The 18,668-nt window shown below is 55.3% G+C and overlaps 1 protein-coding gene across 4 annotated transcripts; it reads right to left on the reverse strand.

The window, feature by feature from the left end:
- Positions 1–1,257: 1,257 nt before the first annotated feature.
- Positions 1,258–18,590, reverse strand: KMT5A (lysine methyltransferase 5A). 4 transcript variants are annotated; one of them, XM_058281271.2, is made up of 8 exons: positions 18,500–18,524; positions 13,622–13,743; positions 12,340–12,496; positions 9,595–9,814; positions 9,109–9,196; positions 4,672–4,731; positions 3,032–3,222; positions 1,258–2,439 (listed from the first exon to the last, which is right to left on the reverse strand). In XM_058281271.2, the coding sequence occupies exons 1-8, from the start codon at positions 18,507–18,509 to the stop codon at positions 2,229–2,231; spliced, it is 1,059 nt and encodes a 352-aa protein (XP_058137254.1). In that variant the 5' UTR covers positions 18,510–18,524; the 3' UTR covers positions 1,258–2,228. The 4 variants fall into 4 exon arrangements, with proteins under 4 accessions (XP_058137254.1, XP_071065865.1, XP_058137253.1 ...); XM_071209764.1 differs by lacking the exon at positions 13,622–13,743 and having other exon boundaries at positions 18,500–18,590; XM_058281270.2 differs by lacking the exons at positions 13,622–13,743; positions 18,500–18,524 and adding an exon at positions 13,958–14,195.
- Between the last annotated feature and the right edge of the window lie 78 nt (positions 18,591–18,668).

The following is an 18,668-nucleotide window of genomic DNA, read 5'->3' on the forward strand; positions in this document are numbered from 1 at the left end:
TAACTCATGAAACCTCACAATCACCCCAGGCTACAGCTGTTTCCATGTTACAGAAGAGGAAACTGAGGCACAGAGAGGTTGAGTAACTTGCCCAAGGTTATACAGCAAACATGCATCTCAGACTGAGGCCAGAATGATCTTTTGCCTCTTGACTGAATGTTCTCCCCAGGGTCCCCCTCTGCTTTGAATGTCTAAGTACTGGGACTGGGGGAAACGGGAGCAGGTCACAGGGCACACAGTGAGCTGGGTGGCCGGATGGAGCTCTGGGTTGGCAGGATGGGCTTCTAACAGGCTGGGGCGAGGCACAATCAAGCACAGGAAAGTGGAGGCAGCAATGCCAACGACAGCAGCTAAAATGCACAGCTGCTCGCTGTGCGCCGGGCGTTGTTGGGAGGGCTCATGGCCACTCCGTAGGCAGGTGAGAAACGAGGAACCCGAAACTTGGAACCCGAAACTTGGGGCATACCCTTAAAGTAACTGCAGCCACGTTTCCCAGCCCCCGACGTGCGTGAACCAGGACTTAGACTCCGGCGTGTGCAGAGACGCTCAAGCCCGGCCTCCTTCTACTCTGCCTTGTGGAAACAGAAAGACACAAGTGGTCTGGCCTGGCAATAAATACTTTAATTTTTTGTTTTTGCTTTATATGACAAGTAAATTTCAAGTTTACTTCCTTCGTTTTTGTTTGCTTTAAATACAAAGCAAAACCACGAACAGGTACGACCGAGATATTTCATCTCACATCTGCACTCCTGCCAGACCCTCCGATCCGCTGACCTCTGGCCAGGTGAGCGCGGGGTGGGCGGGGAAGACCTTCTTAGGTAGCACCGTCGGGGGGCCTGGGGCGGGGCATCGAGGACGAGGGCAGGCACGCGTGCCTGTCTCCACGTTTACCTGGGACCTGAGGAGTGGGCAACCCCAGGGCGCCCTTCTGGAACTCTGGCCCCGGGACTGGAGGTGAACAGGGACAGTTGGCTCCCCTTGGGGAGGGAGAGGAAGCCACCTGCTCCTCCTGCCATCGAGGTCAAGGGGAAAGCTTTTTAGCCTGATCCTTGACCCCTGAGCGCTGGCCAGCCCACTGCCCTGTGCAGCTGGGTGCCTTTCTGAGGCTGGCTGTGTTGGCTCAGGGGATGGGCCCCGCATTTGGGGCCCTGGAGGCTCACACTTGAGTTTGCAGGAAGCCCGCCGGGGAGTCTGACAATCCATTGGCTTTCTTCCCAGCAGAATGGGGGTGGGGGGTGGGAGGTATCAGGTAAGTAATTTCTGGTCCCGCTACAAAACTTTATTTTTGATTAGAATAGAGTACCATCTCAAATAATCTTCTACAAAAGAAAATAGGGGGGGGGAAGGAAAAAAAAAGCACAGCAATTTCACTCGCATCAAGACCTATATACATGTTAAGTTGTTTTCTGTGGTTTTTTCTTTTCTGATTTTTTTTCTTTTTTTTTGACTTTTATTTTTTAAAATAAATTCAGTGTTCACATTTCTATAAAGGATTAACCCAAGTTTCAGGAAACCCTGCCCCGGCGGGGGCAGCTAAGCAATGCTCTTCCCCGCCCACGTCTAGTTGGATTACTCGCCCTGATGCTTCGGGGCGCCGAGAAGCGGCAGCCCTGTGGAAGTGTGAAATGTACGCCTGGCCCACGGTCACAGGCCACGGGGTCAGTAAGCTTTTGAAAAAGCAGAGGGGAAGACTAGCTTACTGTGGGACCTTATTAAAAAATATTCATACGCTTCAATGTGTGCCTGTCGAGACACAAGGAGAACAAGAGCTTGGAGGCACCCGAGCAGGCCGTGGGAGGCGGCGTCCTCCGCGCCCCCTCCTGTCCTCAGACACTGGAGGGGCACCAGGCGGGGGAGGCCTGGCTCTTCAGTTCCAGGCAGGAGAATCGCCCGGCTTCCTAGTTCATGTCTGAACCTTTCCTCTAAAACCTGTGCCGAGTCTTTGACTGCATGCACGGAAGCACAAACTTTTGACTTGTATGCAAAAAAGGTACAAAAAACAACTAGAATATAAAAGTTTTGGTAATATAAGGCCATCTGTTCAAGCCCGCCTTGGAAACCTGTAACAGATATTTAAATACTACAGTGAAAAGGCATCTTAATATACTTTTTAAAAACATCTGAAGTAATCCACTAAGATTAAGTGTGTAAAAAAAAAAAAAAAATCAATTCCCTTTGAGGGCACTTTGTCCAGGGAAGGGGAGGGCGCGGCGCAGAGGGCCCCGCGGTCAATGCTTCAGCCACGGGTAGGCCTCGATGGAAGCCTTGCTGCGGTCCCCGTAGTCATACAGGAGCTCCTCCCCGGCCTTGATGTCGCGGGCTGCGATGAGGATGAGGTGAGGCACGCCACCGATGTCGTGCAGTTTGGTCTGGCAGTTGCCGCATTTGCTGTGGTTGATCAGCCTCCCCAGGCGGTTCGTCTCTCTGGTCGCATCCACGCTGGGGGCGGGGTGGGGAGGTAAGAGGGGATTCAGTTGATAAAGAGGCTTGCAAATCCAGAAGAGTCACGCTGGCTCTCCATTCCGGTGGCAGGTTGACTTATAACCAAGTTTTGGGGAAAGCAGTTCAATTCAAAATAATCTTTTTAAGAGCCTGGTGAGGCACCGGGTGGGATGTCTGGGGTGGGAGGTGGGGGTGGGGGACACACGAGGCAAGTGCAGAGTTTTGCAAAAGTGAGTTTAAAAGTCAACTGCACTGGCCACATCCAGAAAGAAGCAATTAGGGATTCCCAGGGTGCCTTTGAAGAGAGCGGCCAGGTGAGCCGCTCTGCAGGCATTCATGGGAGTGGGGGACTTCTGCTTCTCACCTGGTGACATGGGGCCCTACGTAGCTCCCATTAAAATACTACAAACGGGAGGGGGAAGCTCTCTCAAGGCTTTGAAAAAAAGTAGCAAGAGCTAAACAAGAGACCCAACCCACAAAAAGCACAGACCCTTCCTGTGCAACCAGGATGCTCTCTTGGGCCCTTCAGCCTGTCCTCTCTTTCTGCTGGGGGGGGAGGGGGGAGCACTTAAAGTGTGGGCAGACTTACCAGTAGGTCTTGCTCAGGTACTGAAAGTAGTACATGTAGCAGCCCGTGGAGGGGTCTTGTGCATACAGAGCCTCCCGCTTCTTGGCGTCGGTGATCTCGATGAGGTCCCCGTGGTACTCCACCACAAACTCGCCCCGGGAGAACTGCTTGGTGGCAATCACTCCCCTGCCTTTGCCGTCGATGAGGTCAATCTTTGGGGAGGTGACCAGAGAGAAGGCTGATCCCTACTAGCAGCAGATGCCACCATGTGCAACGTGCGTCCCGGGTGCCCGGGGCTTGCAACCCGTCCCTTCAACAGCTTTATTGAGGTATGCCGTGAGACAGGCTCAATGACGTGTATTCAGTTGTGCAACCACCACAACCATCCTGCTTTAGAACACTTCCATCACCCCAAAAAGTACTCTCACGTTGGGGAGCAGATGTCGCTCAAGTGGCTGAGCACCTGCTCCCCATGTAGGCAGTCCCGGGTGTGACTCCCAGTACCTCCTAAAAACGAACCAACCAGCCAAATGAAAACACCATCTCTTCACTGGGAGCGGATGTAGCTCAGTGGTTGAGCACCTGCTTCCTATGTACAAGGTCCTGGGTTCAATCCCCAGTACCTCCTAAATTAAAAAAAAAAAAAAAGAACCCTCATGCCACTCTGCAAAGCCCTTTTTTTTTTTTTTTTACAGCAGATCCTCGTGAGATCTGCTAGGTAGGAGTTGCCCCATTTTGTGGTTGAGGAAACTGAGGCTCTGGCAGGGCCACGCATCCAGGAAGTGGTGTCGCAGCGGCCCCTCTGTTGGGCACTATGCTAGAGGGCCCAGTGCTCCGAAGCGCTCCTGTATTCCATCTTGTACTCTGCTGTGTTTCTCCTTCCGTTTGGATCACCCTAGAGAGCCAGTGGAAACTGGAGCCTCTGACCCCTGGGGCCTAACTCATTCCCATCTGGGCACCGCTGCGGTTACTCTCCTCTCTCACTCCACCCACACACGTTTCAGGAAATTTCTTGGGCATTGCTACTTCCCAGGAAAATGGAATTTAGGAAAAAGTAACTCTTAGTTTCTCTTTTTAAAGGTTTCCCTGCATCATGCTAAATAAAAGAGCCACACACAAAATGCCACATACTGTATATTCCATTTATGTGTCATCTCCAGGAGAGTCAGAAAGTGGAGGGGTGGGAGCCAGGGGCTGGAGGAGGGGAAGTGCAGAGGGACTGCTAATGGGTGTAGCGTTTCCCTTTGGGGAGATGAAAAAGTTGTGGACCTAGATAAGATAGGCGTGAAAGCTGCACGACATTTCCTTTCCTTTATTTTTTTCCCCTGGGGATTGAACCTAGGACCTTGTACATGTACACTTTAAAATGTACACTTTAAAATGGTTAAAAGGGCAAATTTTACGTGTATTTTAATGACGACAAAAAAAAAAGTTTCCCCAGGGTAACATTTCATATACAAAGCCCATTTATGTTTCCTTTATAAGAGGTTTCCTTAATGCCAGTATTAGTATTTGACCCCTTGAAAGAGTAACAGAACCTGACAAGTCTCGTGACCACTAAAGGGCTGCAGCCACGTAGAGGTCGCTGGGGGCCGTGGGACCAGGCTCCGAGCCAGGGCGAGTGTGATAGTCCAGCAGTAGCCCAAATTGCCACCCCTTACCTTCATTCCTTCCTCCTTCCCACTTTCAATCAATTCGTCTATTCTTTTCCTTTCTTCAGACTGGAACAAAAAATAAAAGGCAGCATCAGCGTTCTCTCCTGGCCCTTCCTGGGTGGTGAGACAACCTTGGGTGCAGCCGCCGGGCCCGGCCGATGGAGGGCGCCCCTTGGCGGGCCGGAGTGGGTCCCAGCTCCCCGTCCTGATGTCGGTCCCGCAAGGAGGCCGAGGGCCCCCGCACCCCACCTTTTTCTTACCTCCCACCTGTTAATGGACAATCTGCTACGTGGGGTTCAACTGGACCATAAGGTGGGTCAAAGAGGGTCCCCCCAAGTCCACGTGCACCTGGCACTGCGGAATGTGACCTTCGGAAACGGCCTTTGCGGATGTCATGAGTTAAGGATCTCGAAATCTTCCTGGATTTAGCAGAGACCTTAAACCCAAGGGGTCCTTCTTAGAGGACACAGAGGCGCCCAGAGCAGAGGGTCACGTGACAAGGCCAAGACTGGAGCGAGGCGGCTGCGAGCCCCAGAACGCCACGAGCTCCAGAGATGGGCAAAGGCCGGGGAGGACGCGCCCCCAGAGCCTCCGGAGAAAGGCCTGCCGCCACCTGGATTTCGGACTTCTGCGCCCCAGAACTCTAAGAGTTCATTTCTGTTGTTCTAAGCCACCGAGGCTTTGGTAGTTCTTCCCGGCCGCCCAAGGGGAGCAACAGAATGTTTTTAAAAATACTTAAATTGCCCACATCTCGATATCAGAACCCGACTTCAGAGCCAACTGGCTGGGGCTGATCAGAGGCTGCCCGCTTCCGACTGGGCCCGGGCACCCGCGTCCCTCCCACCTGCCGGCCTGTGCAGACGTCTACAATTAGGACCCCCCAGCTACACCGCTCGAGGAGTCCCTGCCAGGGACGACGGCAGCTCTGGCCTGGAGAGTCTCCACAGGCCTGCCAGGAGAAGCTGGAGAGGTGGACGCTGCCAGGCCCTCTTCCAGGGCTGCTGCGCCTCCTACCCTGCTCCCACCGCCCCGAAGGAGCACAGGACACCGGGGGGTGCAGACTGGCGGTGCTCCCCAGTGGGGACCTCCACCACGCCGGACAGCACTAATGGCAGAGCCTCCCACCCTGCCTGCTGCTGCACCCACACCTGCTGCCACCGGCCACAGACCCAGACGGCTGCCCCCATCGGACTTCTCCACTCAGGCCAGGCACTGTCAGAGGTGCTTGGACACAGTGAGTGGCTAAGAGCAGGTCTCCACAACCTCGAGGGGGCTTCCAGTTCCTCCAGAGGACGGCCACAGCACAGGAATCTGCAGTCCCTGCCACCGCTCCTGCTGCCTCCAGCCGGGCCGCACCTGCTCTCACCTGGACACCTGGGCCAGTCTTGATGCCGACCCGCCCCCAGTCTACTGTCCGCACAGCAGCCAGAGGGGTCTTTTAAAAACGAAAATGAGATCACGCATCTCCCTGCCTAAAACCTTCCAGTAACTTCACCTGCTAGTCACATACCTCCATCAGTTCCTTCACTGTAGCAAATGGACACAGCAGACCCTGGGGAAGGGTCTATGAGAACTTTGTAATATCTTTGCAACTCTTCTATATATCTAAAATTATTCCAAAGTAAAAAGGCTGTTAAAAAGAAAAAAGAAAAACCTTTCAATAGCTTCCAAGTGCTACTGGGATAAAATCCAAACTCCTCCTGGCGGCCTACGAGGCTCTGCAGGGCCCAGGCCCCTTGCTGCCGTTCTCCACCCACACTGGCAGGCTCGCTCGGAAGGTCCGCCTTCTTCCTGCCTCATGGCCTTTGCACGAGCTGACCCCCCTGCCTAAAATGCCCTTTCCCCAATCCATTTGCACAGCTTGCTTCCTCCTCTCCTTCAGGTCTCTGCTGAGAGAGACTTTCCCTTAAACTAGCCCAGTTCCATCACATGACGGTTGCACCGTGGCCTAAAATTATTTTGCTTTTTGGTTATCTTTTTTTATTGTTGACAGCATCCCACTTAAATTTAAGCTCCATGAGTATAGGGGCCTGAACATATTTACAGCAGAATCTCCTGGCCTAGCACAGCGTCTGGCGTACAGCAAGCCCTCCAACCACCACCACCACCTGGAAGAATAACCCATTAGTTACCAGTGTGCAAAGAGCCAGGAGGCTAGGAAAGTACCCAGACGCGGGATGTTGCTGGAGGAGACAGGGAGGAGATAAGCTGAGGAGGGCTGGGGCTGGCGTGTGGAGGGGACAGGGAGGAGATAAGCTGAGGAGGGCTGGGGCTGGCGTGTGGAGCGGACAGGGAGGAGATAAGCTGAGGAGGGCTGGGGCTGGCGAGAACGCTAGGAGGGCTTGGGTTTCATTTTGGAGGCTCTGGGGCTTTGGGCAAACAATCAGCTCTGGCTTCCTACAGAGAGCTCTAGCAGCAGCCCACGGGGCAGCCTAGAGGCAGTGAGTGGGAAGTGGGAGAGCCCCTGCGAGCAGGAAGGGGAGGGCAGGACTAAGACATTCCCGAATCAGCAGGCAGCTCTCAACGTTGGGCCCTGGGACGGGGCTGGGCAGGGACGAGGACCAAGGCCCTGCCCACAGGGGTAGCTGCCACCCCGCTAGGCCAGCCAACCCACCCAGGGGGCTCTGCAGCAAGGGGCTGGGGGCCTCTAAGGCTCACCCTAGGGTGAAACCCTAGGGCCCGAGTCCACCCTCTGGCCCTGGACCAGGTCCCTGCCCTGCCTGCTCTGTCTTCACACTCAGTGGAGAGTCTGCCAAACTTGGCCAGGACTGAGCCCCCCCACCCCCAGCAAGGCCCGGCGACCCGATGCTCGGGCTCTCCCTTTGCAGCCAACTGAAGACAACGCCCTCAGCAACCACCGCCTCGCCCTGGCACTCAGCCGAGCCAACGCGAGCAAGCGGCCAGGGCCTCTGCGTGGCTCTCCCTGGCAACCGGCTCTCCGTCCCCGGGGCAGGCTGAGCCAGGGGAGCCAAGAGTGTGTCCTCTCCTGCTCCACTCATCAGCCACAAGCTTCAGCAAACCTAGGTCACATCCCAGTGCAGTCTGCGTTTCTCCAACAGAAGAGCCCTTGTTTGGGTTTTTTTTTTCTTTAATTAAAACGGCCACCTCAGCTGTCTGCTGGTCCCCTGAACCCCACAGTGCGTCCTGTGCGGGCGGTGCCGCTTGGGCCATTAGCAGAGCCTTCTTGGGCTGTGGGGCCTGGCGCCTGCCTCGCCCCTCTGCAGTGCTGTCTTTGAATGACCTAGCACAGCCTCCCACTGCAGGCAAACATTTTATAACAGCTTGTTCTTGGCCTCAAGACATTGCCTTTCTATGGAAATAAAGCCAAAGCTTCGCTCTGGGGGAAAAACAGGAAAAAGGACACTCCTATTTTTGTTTGTTTTTTCCCCAAAATGAAACCTCATTAAAAGTGAGAGAGAATATTAGACCATTGTCTAAAATCTGCAGATTTAAAATAAAATAATAAAAAGACCCCAACGGAGTCTGTGTGAGGGTTCAAGTGCTAAACCCGACAAAGCAAGGGTCCCCCACTTTTCTCTGGGGGAGGCAATCGTGGGCACGGCTCCCTCACTTGAGATTGCTCTGGGGGTGTGGGAGAGCAGAGGGGCGAGCCAACCCAGAGGCCCGGGTGGGAGGCCGCAGTGGGGGCAGGGGCAGGGCCCGGGCCCGGCGTGCTGCAGAATGGCAGGAGCCACACTTCACTGCATCAAATACCTTCGGTGGCGGCACAGCTCAGCACTCCGCAAACCCCGCAGCCCACGCCGCCTTCCTGCCGAGATTTCTTGACCCTGTTCCACCTGCTCCTTGGGAGGGCGGCTTGGTGGGAAAGGGCACAGACAAGCCTCAGCGATGACGGCGCTGGGGAAGCCACAGTCACGACAACGCGTGTTAACAGGCATTTATGGTGTGCCAGGCAGGGTGCTAAGTGCTCTACAGGCCTTAATTAACGCACCTACTCCTCACACCAGCCCTCTCGAGGAAGGGCCTCTTGATCCCCATTTGACGGACCGGGAAGCAGGGGAGAGCGTCGTTTGCTGAAGTCACACACCCAGGAAGGCACGGAGCTGAGATCTGAACCCAGGCCGGTCTGTCCCCGGGCCCGTTTGTCACCACCATGAGCCACACCTTGGAAACTTCCAGGCAGCAGACAAGATGAGCCTCAGGAAGAACGAGCAGCCTCCCCTGCTCTCCCAGGTTCTGAGCGCACCTGCCAACCAGCGCTGGACAAGCTACCTTCACAGTAACGCCAAGCCTCAAGTGACCCCGCCAGGGAGGCAGAGCGAGCTTTATGCGATGAGCCCTGCTGGCCCGACAAGAACACCGAGGCCAGAGGCAAGGGGACTCACCCCAGGACGCTACCAACAGCTCAGTCACACGTGCCCCACACTGCCCAGCAGGCCACCCTGCTCCACAAGGGCTGGAGCGAAAACGGTGGGACTCTACCTGAAGCTCAGCTTTGCTCTTCCTGGAGCTCCTTCGGACAGGGTAGAAATCTGTGAGTTTGCGATTCTGCTGCGTTTTCCCTTGACCTCTGGGGTGGGATGGGAAGAGGAGAAAACGAGTGTTAGCATGGAAAGTCACGTTGGCACCTATGAAGCACACATCTCCTTGGAGACTATGTCGCTTAACACTTTTGTCCACTGAGGTGTAAATGGCCGTTTGGGTCACCTTCCCCCAAGAGCCTCCGAGTTTCAAAGACAGGCTGCCTACACTTGGCAGGGAAAGGCGGCTCTTGAACCCTGAACCCGTGCCGGAATTGAGATTCTGTCAAATAATGGCCTCGCTGGTTAGGACTCGGAGAATTTGGGTTTTCAGCGCGAGAGACTGAGGCGGGGAACTGCCTAACCCTGGCCGGCGCCGGGGCGAGCCTCGCTGGGGAGAAGCAGCGGGCTGCTCTGCTTCAGGAGGAGGCCCCCAGGCCACACTTACTTCTTCCGCGGGGCCTGTTTGCCCTTGCCAGGCTTTTTCAGAGTTTGCTTGGTCACAGCTGTATTGGCAGAATCGCAAGACGAGGTGGGAGTTTTGGGAGGTTCTGCTGCTTCAGATTTTTGGTTTGGAAAAGGTGCCAGGGGACCTCTCCTGGCGTCTTTGAGCTTCTGTTCCTCGGACTTCATGGTGCTCCGTGCTGCGTTTCCGGTGTTTCTCTTCTCTGTAGGCAGAGGGTGGAGAAAGACATGGGTCTCTTTTATGTTCTCTGTCTCCGGCTGGCTACACTGTCAGCTGCCTTCTAAGACGGGCTTTGAGAAGAGAGGATCAGGGCGGTTCCGTCAGCCTATAAAGCGTGGTGCCTGCTAACGGCTGTCTGGGGAGAAGCGCCTAGCTGTAATTCTTCTTTCTGGCTCTAATTTTTAACCAAGACACCGGGCAGAGCTTTCAAACTTCTGCATCTCGCCGCGGGAAGCCCAAGCGCCACGGGCAGCGAAGGTGATGAGAGTGGCAGTGAAAAGCTTTCAAGAGCTGGGCTGCAGAACCCAAAGAAACTAATTCCTAAAGAGCTGCCAGGGTCGAGGGACTAAGAGCAAGTGGCCGAAGCAGAGCCTCTTCCCCAGCGAAGACCTCTCCCCTAACAGCTGGCTGGCATGCTTCCTACTTCAGACTTACAAGGAAAGGTTCCCTCTTGGAATGGGGCTGCGGTTTGGTGCTGCTTGGGCACATGGGCCAGGGGACTGGGAGGCCCATCGCAAATGATTCGGTACCAGAAACAGTTGCAAAGCACCCGAGTCTATGAACTATTCGTTTTTCATCTTTTACTTTTTAAAAACAAATAAATAATTTGTTGCTGTGAGGCTGTAAACTGGTGTCACTTTGGAAAACGGTCTGGCAGCTCCTCGAAAAGCTAAACACAGACTTACCAAATGACCTGACAAGTCTACTCCGAGGCACCCACCCAAGAGAATTAAAAACATGTGTTCACATAAAAGCTCCAGAGCAGCATTATTCATAATAGCCAGAAAGTGGAAACCACCCAAATGTCCAAATGATGAATGGATAAACAAAACGTGGTCTATCCATTTAATGGAATATTATCAGCCATAGAAAGGAATGAAGTAGTGATACATGCTGCAACATGGTGGAACACTGAACTCTGCTCTGTGAAACAAGCCAGACACAAAAGGCTACATATTGTCTGACTCCATTTATATACGATATCCAGAAGAGGCAAATCCACACACAGAAAGTAGGTGAGTGGTTGCCAGGGGCTGGCGGGGTTGGGGGACTGGGAATGAGAGTTTTCTTTTAGGGACATTGGAAATGTTCTGGAATTAAGACAGTGGTGATAATAATACAACTTTGTGACTAGAGTAGGGTACTGAATTGAGTGGACCCAGAGGGAGTTAAGGCCAGGAAGTCATATGTAACTGCAGCAGTGAGCATCATGCACTGCATCAGTCTGCAGCACAGCAGAAGAAAGGCTAAGGATTGTGGGGCTGTACCTCTGATCCAAAATTCTAATGGCTGCCATTTACTAACCCTACGAGCCAAACGAGTTTTTGCGAGCTGGCCCGTTTACCACATGAACATGTGAATCATATTACACTTGTCCCTCCCGAAAGGGCTGTGAGCCCGGTTGACCACCACTTCTAGGCAGCCCCTCCCCCGATCCCCATGCACTGTGGATCCCCAGCAGGGCTTGGGCCCTGCTCACAGTCCAGGAGGGAGGGCTGAGTTGCAGCACTTTGCAGAGCCCTCTGGCATCCGTGCTTTAAGCCATCCCCACAAAAGCCCCGAGGTAGGATTCCCATCTCTTCCAATTTACAGATGAGCGAAATGAGGCTCAGGAAAGAGCAGTGACCTACCTACCCAAAACCTTTCCTGTTAAGTGGCAGAACTAGGACTTTAGCCCAAGTCTTTAAAAGAACAACTAAAATAATATCACCTGGTGTACTGGGGGAAATCAAGCCAGGGCTGGTCCCTGTTCAGGGCATCCCTACACCTTGTTCTCAGATCTAGCCAGAAGGTCGGGCTATATCATCACCTAGCGTGCTTTCTGTTAACGCATGCATGGCTGCCTCGTATGGAGCTCCCGGAGGGGTTCTGCCTCTTTAAGGCATGTTGTAATTAAGGAGGGCGCATGATGAACTGGGGAAAGCTCATGCTCCCGCCTGCAATTTGAAAGGGGAATGTATGGATTAAACACACAATTTCCAAGAGGTTTCAGCTCGTGTTGCTGTGCATTTTTTCCCGTTCAAAATCTAAACTCCAAATTTCATTGCAGGGTGTGCTGCTTCAGAGAGTAGCACAGAACACCTGAGTGGAAAGAAACTTTAGAAATGGGGTCAAGGATAGCTCTTAAAAGGGAAGGAAGTTACTTCCCCGAGTCCACCCAACACACTAGATGGGACTGAGATTGCCTGGCTTTGTACAACCTAGACTCATTATTTCTGCACTTTTAGCACTCGTAAGCCTCTTAAACTGCAGGTCAGGCGCCTTATCGAGCTCGAAGGCAGTGCTAACGCTTGTTAAAAGCAGGCAAAACCTGTTGGACAAACCGGACATGCTCCCTGGGCTAGGCCACTCTTCCCCCGTGTGCTGTTATTTTTTGGTAGCAAGGTAGGACACGATTTAAACAAAAAGAACCTGGAATTGAAAAGGCTGGATAAACACATAATATAGAAAAGAGGGGCTTCTGCGACCTGCCCAGCAGGTCAGACCAGGCCCGTCTCAGAGGCTTACCTTCTCGCCTCCTGTAGATTCCGGCTATTGGTTTCCCCTGGCATTTGACTTCGTGATGTGCGACTGAGTTCTCTTCCTGAAGGGGGGAACGCATTCCAGAGCATTTGTTCGGGCTCATGTAGGAATAGATCTTTGATTGCCCGGCAAATACATTCTCCTAAAAAGACAAATACATATTCTGAAAGAGGCTTGAAGCAGCAGATTCCATAGCATTTAAGGAGACGGGGGAAACCAGCATATAAAAGACAGCAACACATCATCTCTCAAAAGCCCGACCGTGGGGGAGGCCACCCCCAGCGGACTCAGGAGAGCACTGGAAGGTTCCGCACCCCCCCAGGCCCAAGTCAAACGTTCCTTGAATGCACGCAGCCTCTAATTCTGGTCACTAAGAGTTCGTCTGACAGCAGGAGAACCAGCTGTGACACAGGCGTTTATACAGGAAGGGGACAACCTACAAACAAGGCAGCCGGAATGGCCCAGGGAGAGCAGCCTGGGAGCTCGCAGGGCTGGGATCTTATCCCCGGCAGGAGCTGCGCCTCCGGCAGGCAGATAGGCTGCCGGGAACCGGACTGACCACTTCTCAGGCGCCAGGTCAGCTCTGAAGGGCTTGTCAGGACGGCCGGGCCTTGGGTGTGCCCTGGCCCAGCCCCTCGTAAACCACTGCAGCCGGCAGCCTCCCAGGACTGTGGTTGGGGGAATTCTTGCTGGGTGACTGGGGCGGGGGAAAGCTGAGGAAAGCAGTGGCCACTGCCAGCCTATTGAGGGCAGCCGCTGTGCTGCACAGGCGCCCCGCCTTAGAGGGCGGGCGGTGCAGCCGGCGGGGTCACTGTTGGCGTGTCCGGGGGTGGGCCTCTCCTCCGAGCAAGCACGGACAGGAGGAGGGCGTCCGGAAACAATGCCGGGCCCCTTCGGCCCGGTCGGCCGGCAGACACCGAGGCAGTGTGTCCGTGGCCTCTCGGAGGAACCCGGGCAGGCCCCGCACACTCGGGGAAGCGGGCTTGAGGGGCGTGGAAATGCCATAAAGACCCCGTCAAACTTTTCCGCGGGCGCCCCGCGCGGCGGCCCAGTCCCCAGGGTCATGGCGGAGCGGGGTGCGGACGCCACGCCCCGACAGGCGGCAGGAAGGGAAGCTTCCCCGGCCCGGCGCCCCGCGCGGGCGGAGTCCCCAGGGGGGGCGCCCACGTGCTCGCGGCTCGGTCCCGGCGGGCAGGCCCAGGCGGGGCGCTCGGCCGCCCGGCCCCTCGGGGGCGCGCCGAGGGGGTGCGGGAGGGTGCCTGCTTACCCCGTTGGTGCGGGGCCTCCCCGGGCCCCTCCGCTCCACCATCTCCGGGCCCGGGGCCGTCGCTGCCACCGCCGCCGCCGCCGCCGCCGCCTCCACCGCGCGGGGCTTGGACATCTTCCTGCCTGGAGAGGGGGGACCCGGGGGAAGCGGGGGAGGGGGCGCTCAGGGCGCGGCGGGGCGGGGAGCGGGGCCGCCCGGGCCGGGCGCCGCGGCGGCGCCTCCCGCCGCAGCCATGTTCCGAGGGCCCGGCGGCGCTGGGCCGCCTGCGCCGCCGCCCGGCCCCGCCGGGCCCTGCGCGCCGCCCGCCCCCCGCGCGGCCGGGCCCGACACACCCACCTGCAGCCCCGCCAGGCCCATGGCGGCGCGCCCCGCGCCCTCGCCCTCGCCGCCGCGGCCCGGCCACCAGCGCTGCCGCCGCCGCTGCTGCTGCTGCTGCCGCCGCCACCAGCGCCGCCGCGGCGCCCCGGGGAAGGGCCGGCGGCGCCCCACGGCGCCCCCTTCCCCCATGGCCTGCTGAGGCACGGCCCGGCACCCGCGCGCCGCGGCAGCCCCGGGCCGGCCCGGGACCGAGGGACGCAGGCAGGGAGGCGCCCACCGTCCGGCTCCCGGCCCGGGGAGGGGGGCTGGCAGGGGCGGCGCGCCGAGGCTCCTCGGCCGAGGGGGCAGCCGGGAGGGAGGGCCGCGCGCCGCGGCGACGAATCCCGGCTCGGGCGCGCCCCCTCTCGCCGCCGCCTCAGCCACTCGCGGGGGAAGGGGTGGGCCGCATGATAATGACAGCCTGGCTCTCCCTCCCGCCCGCCGGGCTCCTTCTCTCGCGGGCTCGGCGGGGGTTGGGGGAGCCGGGTCGGTGCCAGGCGCGGTCAGCGGCGGGGAGCGCGGCGGCCCGGGGCCCTCCGCGGTGCCCCGGCCTGCGCGCCCGCAGCGCCTTTTAGGCACTGGCTCCTCCCCGCGGCCCCAGGGGGCTCAGCTCCGAGGAGGTGCGGGGGCTTGGGACTAGGGAGCGAGGAGCAGCCTGGCCCCGCTGCCCTAACCTGTACAAGGCCCTGAGGAGGCTGTGCCGGGGGTCCTAATGCCAAGACTGCTGGGTGCTTCCCTTGCGCCCATCAAGCCTCAGGACAGCCCTCTGAAGCTAGACGCCATTATCCTCTCTTTTCCGCAGATGGGGAAACTGAGCTTCGGAGAAGTGAGACGCTTTGGTCAAGTTCTCAGCGCCAGAGATGGATTTCCACCGCTAGGCCATCTGACCCCAGAGCCCGCGCTCCTAACCACTAACCGCCCATCCCCTTACAGATGAGGAAACTGAGGTTGGGAGGAGCAAACGGTGCTGAAGGGTTTAGCAAGTAAATGGCCTCAGGGGACAGGGGCTCCGGGCACTGGCCAGCTGGGCATAGCTCACGGTCCTGCTCCTCTGTGCTGAGGGCGATATGGCCAAGGAATCGCTGTGCTTGTGGAGTCATAGATGCCAACAAGACCCTTGGGGATCTGGCTCCTGCTGCCTGGGTCCTGGCTTGGGAGGCAGGGCTTGGGCTTCTCTCCCTGCCTTGCCCCAGAGGGGCTCTGTGACCCTGGCCAAGGCACACTCCCCCAGGCTGGGCCTCAGTGACCTCCTGGATAAAAACGAATAATCTTGAATTCCATAACCCACCTGGGCATCTTCCAATACTCACAGATTTTTTTTTTTTTAATCACAGTGTTTTTTAAAATGTCTGTCATTTTAAGTAGCAGCCTCCCTACCTCACCTTTCCTTAGAAGTCACAGCACTGAGTAGGATATACTGCTCAGGAAAGTGCCTCTCAAATCTGCTCAGGCTTTAGCATCCTTCAGGGCAGGACTGCGGACCCCTCCCCTGTGCTTCCACCCCCCTCAACTGCTTCTAGTAAGGTAGGGGACTACTGGCCTACCCTGTGCAAAGCCTACCATACTTGAATACCCAAGAGAATACCCAGAGGCCAAAAGAAGGTTCAAAAGTACACTGATAGCCGGGCTGAACCATCTGAAATTATGTCTCTGCAGGGCTGAGAAGTTTGCAGTTTGTTGCCAAACTACAATGGGAATCATGATTGTGGAGCAGGAAGCAGCGACACAGATGATCTTGTCCACTTCATATACTGTTTTAACCCCCACACGTATACACAAACACTCATGGCCATAGCTTTCTCTACATTTTAGCCTCCATATGCAGAGGTTACATTAAAATACAAGTTTGGCAACATTCTGCTCTTCTCTATAGGTCTAATACTTAGATGTAAATAGAAATCACTTAAAAGAAGTTTTAAAACTTCCTTTCTCTGCACATAAAGTGTTTGTTTATATGTATATATCAACAGAAAAAAAAAACTCTGTCACCCAAGATCTCTCAGAAATAGTCACCAACAACAATAATAATAGCTAACCTTTACTGAATGTTTACTATGTGTTGGAATACTAATAGCTAACATTTATTGACTGTCTATAATGTGTTAGGCCATTTAGTAATGCATTATTTCATTTAATAGGTACTATTATTCCTATTTCACAGGTATGGAAATTGAGGCTCAAGGCAGATAAATCACTTACTTGCAAGTTCCATGACTAGCAAGTAATGGAGCTGGTATCTGAACCCAGCTTGTACTATATGAGAGTACTTTACCATGAAGAATTTATATTGCTTCCCTCAAATTCAAACCAATTCATCCATTCATTCATCATTCATTCAAGTTTATTGGCTACCTACTGTGTTCCAGCACTGGGCTAGAGATACGGCAGTGAACAAACATAACAACAGGCAAATGGCAATGATGGTAACAGGGGGTAGAGGGGTGGGAGGCCCCTGTAGGCCCTGTGAGGATTGTGGACTTGATGCCAAGAGCAATGCTGAGGTTTAGGGTGGCAAGGGGAGGGAGTAGGGAGGGTCACAGGGTAAAAATCTGTGTTCTTGGAGACCACTCTAGCTGCTCAGGGATAATGAAGCAAAGCCAGGTAAAAGCAAAAGGAGGCCATTTGACAGTGGAAGTAGAGATCGAGAAAAATAGATGAACAGATTCTGCTTAAACTGAGATGCTTGAGTTGAGAAGATTTCTGATCATGAAACTTCAAACCCAGAGAGGAATTGCCAAGTATCTGAATACTTTGTTCGTGTGACCCAGCAGGGCTCTCAAAATGAGCTGTTAGAAGAAAAAGACTGACCCTTCATTTATCTGAGATTCTTTGGTTTAATATGTACAATTTTAAATGCTCCATTTAATAGCTTGCAAGAGTACTGAAGGCTATAAGGCAGGTAACTACTGATTTTGGTGTCAAGTGAGACAGTGAAAATCACTAAAACAACAATGACAAAGGCAATTTATAAGACAGTCCTGGTAGGAGCTGCAGGAAATACTCTTCTCGTTTTTGCTACGTAAGGGAGGTGGAGTGGGAGTGGAACAAGCAAAGACAGCATGGCCAGAGTCTGGACAGTGACCTTGAGCTTCAGCTTCCACCTCTGAAAAATGGGAATAACATTTAGTAAAGATTAACTGAAACAATAAAGTGCCTGACACTCAATGGTAAATATTATTTGCCCGTATCTTAAATATTCCAATAATAGAAGTATTCAATTTTAACCCTCATAGATTAAAGCAAGTCACCTTTTTTTGAAAAAATGTACACTATACTTATGAAACAGGAAGTTTAAGTGACTGCACTAAAATGGGAAAAATGAACCAGGGAAGCATAATTTTATTAATATTTTGTCAAGACAATTTTAAATATACTATTAGAAAAGTGCTTACCACTTTTCTGGAGAAAATATTTGTCTTAATTTTCTCTGTGGGTATTGGGTTATGAAGTTCTTCAACCTAAGTTTTCCTATGCCTCATTTCTTCTTCCGTAATCTGGGCCAGTCTCGTCCCCAAAGCCCTAAACTTTAGGGCCTAATAGGATGCTGGGAAGATAAATGATGCGATTGGGAGCAAGGCCTGAAAACAAAGGGGCCCAATAAAGATTTGGTGAATGAATGCTTATTTTATTATTATTGCTACAGGGAGCATACCGCATTAAGGCAACTAACATGTGATGACTTGGAAATCTGAGAAAAACATAAAACCCCAACTTATTTTTTTTTTTAAATCTCTTCAACCCTCAAGCTCAAGTTTTTGGCCCTCGAGCATGATCAAGCGGTTGGAGCTGTTTTGCCGCATAATGTGGGTTTTACTGTCCAGGACAGCAAACTAAGTGTGCAGAGGGTTTCGGGCAGGGGCGCTGCCTCCCGCGGTGGCACAAGCCCACCCGAGGCATCTGGCGCGGCCGGGAGTCCTGAGCAGCTGAGGGCGCGGGGCCGCCCCGGGGGTTGGGAGAGAGGACCCTTCCGCCCCTAAGGGGGCCAGCGGGCCCGGCCCCCGCCCTGGCGGCGCGGAGCTGACTCGGGGCGTGGGGAGGAAGCCAGGCGCCGGCCGCGGTGTCCACTCCAGCGCGCTCCCCGGGAGGTGGGTTACCGATCTGGCCCCTGTAGCCCCCCTCCTGGCCGCTCGCTTCGGGGTCACCTCCTTCCCCAACCAGACGGAGCCTGACAGGGGGCGACACCCCCCTTTGTATCCCTGGAAGTGCCCCGCGCTTTACTTTCCAAAGAGCTGGGACAGATGGCCCCGCAGCCTCTGGAGAGGCAGCCCAGCGGGTGCCCGCACCCTCCCGGGGCGCCGGGAGAGCCGAGGCGCGGCAGTGGGAGGGGCTTCTGGGGGGCTCAGGTGCGGGGAGGGGGTCCCCGGCGGAGAAGGTTCCGCCACAGCCCCTCCCCCCGACCCCTCCAGCTCCCTGCGCTCGGCCGCAGCCGCCCGCAGAGGGGGCGCCTCCCCGCAGTGGCTCCCCCCACTCCAGGCCGCGCCCCCCTCCTCGCCGCCCCGGTGCAGCCACCTGGGAAAATACCTCTAGCCATGGGCTCGCTGGGTCACCGCCAGGGATCTCCCGGGAAACCGAGCTTTCGAAAAAAGTTGCAACAACTGTGGCCAACTGCTCCGCCGGGATACGGCGCCGCGCCCCGATTGGCGCCGCCGCCCGCCTCTCCGCGGGCTGCGCGCGGTGATAGGCGCCCCGG

The sequence above is a fragment of the Dasypus novemcinctus genome, chromosome 19 (genome assembly GCF_030445035.2).
Source record: "Dasypus novemcinctus isolate mDasNov1 chromosome 19, mDasNov1.1.hap2, whole genome shotgun sequence".
Lineage (NCBI taxonomy): Eukaryota > Metazoa > Chordata > Mammalia > Cingulata > Dasypodidae > Dasypus > Dasypus novemcinctus.

Excerpts from the sequence above, each read along its gene's own strand:
- KMT5A (XM_058281270.2), bottom strand. The coding sequence starts at position 14,128 with ATGGGGGAAGGGGGCGCCGTGGGGCGCCGCCGGCCCTTCCCCGGGGCG. Across the intron at positions 9,815-12,339 it reads AATCTACAGGAGGCGAGAAG|AGAAGAGAAACACCGGAAAC; the intron begins GTAAGCCTCTGA and ends CTCTGCCTACAG. Across the intron at positions 3,223-4,671 it reads GGAAGGAGGAAGGAATGAAG|ATTGACCTCATCGACGGCAA; the intron begins GTAAGGGGTGGC and ends ACCTCCCCAAAG.